This window comes from Magallana gigas, chromosome 4, assembly GCF_963853765.1.
Source record: "Magallana gigas chromosome 4, xbMagGiga1.1, whole genome shotgun sequence".
In the NCBI taxonomy this organism is placed as follows: domain Eukaryota; kingdom Metazoa; phylum Mollusca; class Bivalvia; order Ostreida; family Ostreidae; genus Magallana; species Magallana gigas.
Genome location: NC_088856.1, coordinates 46848891 through 46855938, shown reverse-complemented (window position 1 = coordinate 46855938; position 7048 = coordinate 46848891). Strand labels below are relative to the sequence as shown.

General features: G+C 34.2%; 1 protein-coding gene across 1 annotated transcript; it reads right to left on the bottom strand.

The window, feature by feature from the left end:
* Nucleotides 1–2480: 2480 nt before the first annotated feature.
* On the bottom strand, nt 2481–7048 carry LOC105338985 (ATP synthase subunit gamma, mitochondrial). The gene is made up of 7 exons (XM_066082613.1): nt 6932–7048; nt 6363–6397; nt 5848–5979; nt 5210–5396; nt 4376–4522; nt 3432–3652; nt 2481–2773 (listed from the first exon to the last, which is right to left on the bottom strand). Exons 1-7 carry the CDS (start codon nt 6967–6969, stop codon nt 2673–2675), a joined length of 861 nt encoding a protein of 286 aa, XP_065938685.1. The 5' UTR covers nt 6970–7048; the 3' UTR covers nt 2481–2672.

Sequence of the window (7048 nt, the reverse complement as noted above, 5' to 3'; positions counted from 1 at the left end):
TTTTCTTATGTGTAACATTTTCTCCTCAACGTGTTTCATTGTCCCACCCGTTTGTTAATTCGGTCAGTCTGTGTTAATTCAATCGCCACGTGCGACCGAAGATTCTCAGAACATATGTAATTGAGTAACAGTTGGAAGGGTGCTTTTATAAACAATAAGACTATTATTCGAAGTCAATCATCTTCACATTGAAGATGTGAAATCGTAACCTGAGAATGTGGCTAATAAATTAACCTGTTAAACACGCTAAACTTCTATAGTTATGAACATTCATAATGTATTATAATCAAAAGTTTGAAGTCAAAGGAAATTTTGTTCTTGGGAAATACGACTACATTATGCAATGCAGTCGATCGCCATAGAACTCATCAAAGTACTGCAAGTGTCGACAGATTTCTTATTTCTTTTAAAGACCATGATAATTCACTTGATTTGCAGACTATAATATAGCGACATATCTGCCTCCCAGATATATATGCGCTTCTCAAAGTTACACTTAAGTGAGATAGATGTGCGTTATTGGGAATTTTATTTATTGCTAATTGTATGAAAATTGATTTAAAAAAAACAACTTTTAATTGAAGTTGTGTATTATGAGGTTGTAATGCAACTTAATTTACTTACAAGGTTAGCTACAGCCAGTGGAATACTAATTTTAGCTGAACAATGAATACCCAATATATTAAAATACAAGATAAATAGTTTCCAGAACTATAATACTATACATGTGTATATGAAGGTTGCACCCTAATTTGTATGGCTGTAGGTGGGGAGGTAAAGGTGTATCGATGTACATACAATGTATGACTGCACATACAGATTCCGGACCGCGGGTACAGACGATACCCATGATAGTCCTTTAATACATCAATGCGCTGTTTGATTTAGAAACTGACCAGTTTCATAACTTCTTCGAATTTCTCTTACACGAACTGTCTAATTCCATCCCAGAATTCCAATTAACGCAAGCGCAATTGAAGTTTTTTTTCAATTTATTTAGTCAACCCACTGACATAAAAATAACGATTTTGCATATTATTACATTGTCGAGAGAAGTAATATTCATTTCTGTTAATAAGGTTATTTAATTCACGTTACATAGCGGTGTCTCTATGAAACAGCACCATCTGGTGTAAAATTTAGATGCTTGCTTTTGCATAAATTCTCCCGCTGATCTTTTTCTTTAGCTGATTATATATTATTTTGAATGTCCAAGTCTACTCGTATCATTAAATAATATCGGACGACACACATTTCCCTGTAGAAAAGTTCAGGGAAGCCATCAATCTTGACTAATTACTAAATTTTGTCAGCACGTAATAATTCTACAACTTGCACATAGTCTTTAAAAATTTAGAAAGATTTAAATAAAGAAGTTATCCAATAGAAAAGGTTACGTGTTTTGTAGGCGGGTTCGGTTAAAAAAAAAAATCCTGATATGAATCATGAGTACATACTGTTTATAACAATGCTTGCTACCCTTTGAAAATTTAACTCGCCATTAAACATCTCATTTTTTAAAGAACTTTTGAAACGATTACACAAACTGTGTTCGACAAATTGTTTTCCTAAAACATTTTCTTCCTTTCTTTTTCAAAACACGTCTTATCTACAGGCTTTCAATCACAACACATTTTTATAACAAAAGCAGAACTGAAAGTTTAGTCATTATAATTGTTTGACACCATATCACACATATTTTCAACCCGCAGCAACAACGGAAGACCTACTCGTGGCTTTGCCACGAGCTCTGCCTTAGTTTTTTTCTCTTTTTTGCCTATTATCATTTTTCCGCAGAATATTTCGGACGATAGGTGGTTTTTCATTATTTTGGACTGACAGGATATTAATACTTGTAAAGGTTTGTGACTGACTACGGAAATATATCAGATAGATCAATCTCATAGATGTCGCCTCGTCGTCTATGATTGATCAACCCGATATATTTTTGAAGTCAGTCGGAAACAAACCTTTTTGTTTTCCCCCGAGAACTATGAAGGAATACATTTATTCACAAAAAGAGATGTTCTACGTAAATTGAAATAAAAGTGGTCTTACACCTCGTCCAGTACCATACACAGTCAAACTTTTCAAAATTTTAGATCATTCTTGTCTTCAAAATATTCGTTGACAACAAAATTAATACGAAGTAAATGTAGCACATTTTTTCTTTCAAATCTTTGCCACTTGCTTTTTAATAGAAGAACGAAAGGTGAAGTTCAGTCTATAAATTATGGATTATCTGACCACTTTAAAAAATACATGTAAATAAGCAATCACACTTAAAGAAATTTGTACTGTGACATCAAAGTCGGCAGAGAAATTTATCTATAAATTTGTTATCACACATCAAAATCAATCCTAAAAGGAACTAATTCCTGAACACAACTCCGTACCATGTGTTTAGTTATAGGAACAACTTCTTTCTGTGCCAAATAACTTTCGCTACAAACAAAAAACCAACTAAAACCAACCACAAATCATTTTATATCATTTTTTTTTAATTCACCTGAAACAACATAAGTTTCTCAAACGGTTTCAGCACTACATTTTCACATGAAAAGATTCACCATTGTTCAATTTGAGATATATATAAATGATGTTGCACAACTCGGTCACTAATGCAATGCCAGTGATATTGATTAACTGTGTAAGAGCACGTGTCCCCCCCGCTACAGGGCGGCGGCTCCGGAGATAATTTCTATCAACTCCCTGGTGATGACGGCCTGTCGGGTCCTGTTGAAGGTCAAGGTCAGTTTGTCTATCATTTCTCCTGCAAACAAAAAATTAAAGGGTTTTTAAACAAATGAATTGAAATTGATTCTGGGGTCTTTTACAGAAAAAAAGAGAAACAACCAACAAATAAATAAACTCTACTTCAAAATCTGCTAAACACCAGTTTTTTGTGGATTTTGTTGTTGAACGAATCTTTATGTGAAAACATACTCTGTACTCTATTGATAACACCAATGTCCATGAATAAAAGTGTCTTGGCAATTTAACTAAATTCACAAACATTGATGCCCCTGATCATTAATGAACCACTGTATTTCTCAAATTACACAAACTTATAACGAAGTGATATTTACTTAAACATGAGAGGTCACGAAAGTATAAAAATTTTTATCATCCTCTACTGAATTTCATAGAGACAAAGAAAACATGTAAGTATTCTTGTCAGAATGGAATAGAAAGTTAAACAATTAAACTGTTAGGATCTCTTCCTCTTAAAAATAAAGGCAACACATTAAAGCTGACATGAATTCATAATAGAACTTGATCGCCATATCAGTTTTTAGTTAGTAGAATTGATCTCAAGTTTCAATGCTTTTCATGTATATACATGTATCTCTCAAGTTAAAATGAAATCGAGATCAAAAGTGAGCTCAACCGACTATTATGGCCCGTTAGTGTTGACTGCGATCACATACCTGCGTTTTTGCTAGCGCTGTCCATGGCCGTCATCCTAGAGCTCTGCTCGCTGCACTGGGCCTCCTTCAGTCCGTAATACACCATGGTGGCCAGGGTGAACTCGTTGTAAGCCTGTAGGACCTCGTCGTCGATGCTGTCGTACAGGTTGTAGTTCTCGGCCCCAGTCATGTTGTTTTTGGTCGGCAGTGGTACTTTCAAGGTTCTAAATGCTACTACACTCCTGGTAAGGTAAAAGAATAACATTACACATTTTACTGAGAGGAAGCATTTTTTCACACCCTTATCAAATAAGCATTCTAAATGTTTTTACCTCTTTTTACTTTTTTTTAGCATTTATTCCCTGTAGGGGAGTAAATAAGGTGTCTATCTCTTTGCATCTTCATCAGTTAGGAATACTTAATGTTTTAACCAAGGTTTTCAATTCTATTATTCTATCTGCGGCTTTTGAGTTTGGAATTTTTTTTGGAAATTTGGTCAAATCTCAAAAAATGAATATCATTTCACACTTGAGTATATTTTAATACCTGTACATATACTAGTATTTGAGAAAAAAATATCCCTTTAACAAAAGATTACTACATGACAAAAACAAGTACGGTCTGACTGATTATTGAATTATTTTAAAGGAGAAATGCATTTCAGCAGGAAGCTTATTACAAATTCTCCTGGTTATTGAGTTCTCCGTGTCAATTATTGAATGAGTACATGTACTCTTAAAGTGGATATTTACGAGTAGGAGAAATTTACACTAGTTAAACGGTAAGCTTAAAAAATTAAACTTTACATTGGTAAATCACACATCCACATTATACCCATGCATATTGTTTGACTATAAAAATGCATACTTTATAATCAACAGTGTCAATAACCACTATTACAGTATTACAAACATCCCTTATTCAGTTATCATAATACACGTTGACATTAGTTCCGGTGTACTTACTTAAAGGAATTGTAATACATGGTGACTCTAGTATAATCCTGCAGTCCTAGATCTATGGCCGCCAGTGCAATCTTGGAGGCATCCTGAAATACTGGAGGGGCTTTTCCAATATCATTGAAATGTCCTAGCACTTTTTTACCATGGATTCTAAAAACAATAAAAAGAAGTTCTGTACATTACCCAATTGCATTCAACTATAAATTATTGACACCTGAACATGCTGAACAAACCTACATGTCACTTGTCAGAAAACCCTTGAGCTAAAAGAAAAAACCCCAAAAATATGACCATGCTTGTATCAAAATACAATTTATAATTTCTTTTAGATGCAATTCAAGTTTTTTTATGAGGTTTGCTACTGTTTAGTGAATTATACTGGGTATTTTAATAAGAGTCCATAACATAGGGTCATTCTAGCCTGATACAAACATAGATATTTAGCTGGATTGCTCTCCGTTGTGCTTATCAAACGATGAAAAACTTAGAGCCATTTCAGTCGGTAGGAAAACAATTCTCATTATACACAACTCCCTCCCATTTGATCAAACTTATTGAGAATAATATAAAATCTAAATGATCTTAATTCAAATAAACAAAAAATAACTATAAATAGCTTCCAAAACGGCTGCCTCATATCAATGAACTCTACCTCCCTAAAATGACTACAGCTGTATCAAGAATATATACTCTACTAGGTATCAATGATGGACTTTGTTTGAGTACCATTCCTGCTGTTTGAGGCATAGAATTCAATGATATAATTCAATAAATTCACAAAAAAGTGTACCATACAATGCTCCTCAAACCCAGCCCCTTCCCTATTAATGTTCTTACTTTTGCAGCATAGCCTTGGCTTTGTCTCCGACCAGCACCAGCTTGGCGTCATCTTTCTCAACCAGGCGTGCCTTAATGGCCTTGACCACGCTGGAGTGGATCGACCCACAGAGACCCCTGTCAGAGGTCAACGCTATGATCATCTCTGTCTCATCATCATCTTTCATGCTCAAGTTCTTGGTCAGAGCTGCAAAAAAAAACATGGTGATTACAATTGTAGAACTGTCATATAGTATTTATAAACAAAACCAGATACATGAAACAACATGTTCAACACTTCAATTACTAACCCCCCCCCCCAACCTTATTTCTCCTTTTTCTATTTCATCATAGCACCATATACCCCCTACCCTAAACCAATTTTACTATTTCAACAAATAACAGAAAAAACCCTGGGAATATTAATCTATCAAAAAAATTTAAATCACTTCCTAAATACATATTTAAGAAGGTAAATGTTATGTGCAATTCTTGAAAAAAATGGCAAGGCATTTTTTTCTTGTTAATGCAAAAAAAAATCTTCATAAATTGTTAGAATTGACATAAATATTTCTACATCAATTGAAATAAATCAAAGTATTTTGGTATAATTGTTTAAAGACATGGTCTAAACAGCTTTCAATTAATTATTCACTAACCAGTTGCCTGTTCTCCGTATGGTTTGGCGGGCTTCAGTTCTCTCTCAGCCTTGGCATATTTGGCTGCTGACACCATCTTCATGGATTTGGTGATCTTCTGAATATTTGTGACCGACTTTAAGCGGACACGAACTGTAGGAACAAGAGATAATATCCTTGTAATTTTCAATATTTCACAAATTTTGTGTAAATAATCGAATGTTTGAAGTTTATTTTGGTCTTATAAATCTCCACAGAATGGTGAGGAACTAGAACTTACCAGTTCAACAAGTTTCTGATTGAGTGCCAATATGTCAGGAACTGACTATAGTTCTACATTATTTTATGCCAAATTTTCCCCGTTATTCAAGTAACTGATCTGCAGCTTGATGTAGGTTAAGGGGTAATCATTGTTCAATGTTTGAAAAGAAATTGATGCAACTCCACTCAACTAATACAATCATGTAACTGCTCAGTTTGAGCAAGTCATTTCTGTCACCTTCACCTATCATCATAATGTGAATCAAAACACTTACTTTCTTTCAGTGTTGCCATTCCACGCACCTGCGTGCTGAAAAGGTGAGAAAGAAACAAGTTCATATACAGAATTAATAAAATTAATGATATATGCATGGTATTTTTTGGTTTATATATGTACTACAGAAATAATTTTCATGATTTAATCTAAATCAAAACTTTATTATCCTTGACTATACTATAGGTATTACTAACGTAACTGGTAAAGAACTACTTACAGAATCGATTGGACATTTCGTCAACAATTTACACATGACAACTGAGGAAATTCGAGCTGGAAGTTAACTACTCAAAGCTGAAAGCTGTTTTTAATTGCGTGCAATTCTTTAAAATGACACCTTGTCTTTTAAAGATTATGCTTCAAACGTGTGATCCTGACTAGGAATTTGACAACATTATGTTTATTATAAATTTTACGAACACCGGTATATTCTTGGTTTGTTAGAGGTCACAAGTTAACAGCGAGTTTACCACTGAAGAACACTTGGAACTAAACAACAAAAATGCACAGTCGATGCATAAAGGTAATTTGTCTTTATTATTACAATGATTTGTTTTAATAACTTACCATTGTGGAACAAAAACCTGTGCCGTCCGACAGAACATGATTGTATCGACGGCAGATCTCCCAGAACGAGGCGGAAGGTGAAGGTGATTTCTAAACAAGGGAAGCAACTCCAATCTA

Excerpts from the sequence above, each read along its gene's own strand:
- LOC105338985 (XM_066082613.1), bottom strand. The coding sequence starts at position 6,969 with ATGTTCTGTCGGACGGCACAGGTTTTTGTTCCACAATG. Across the intron at positions 5,980-6,362 it reads AATGGCAACACTGAAAGAAA|TTCGTGTCCGCTTAAAGTCG; the intron begins GTAAGTGTTTTG and ends TTGTTCCTACAG. Across the intron at positions 4,523-5,209 it reads GCCAAGGCTATGCTGCAAAA|AATCCATGGTAAAAAAGTGC; the intron begins GTAAGAACATTA and ends TATTGTTTTTAG.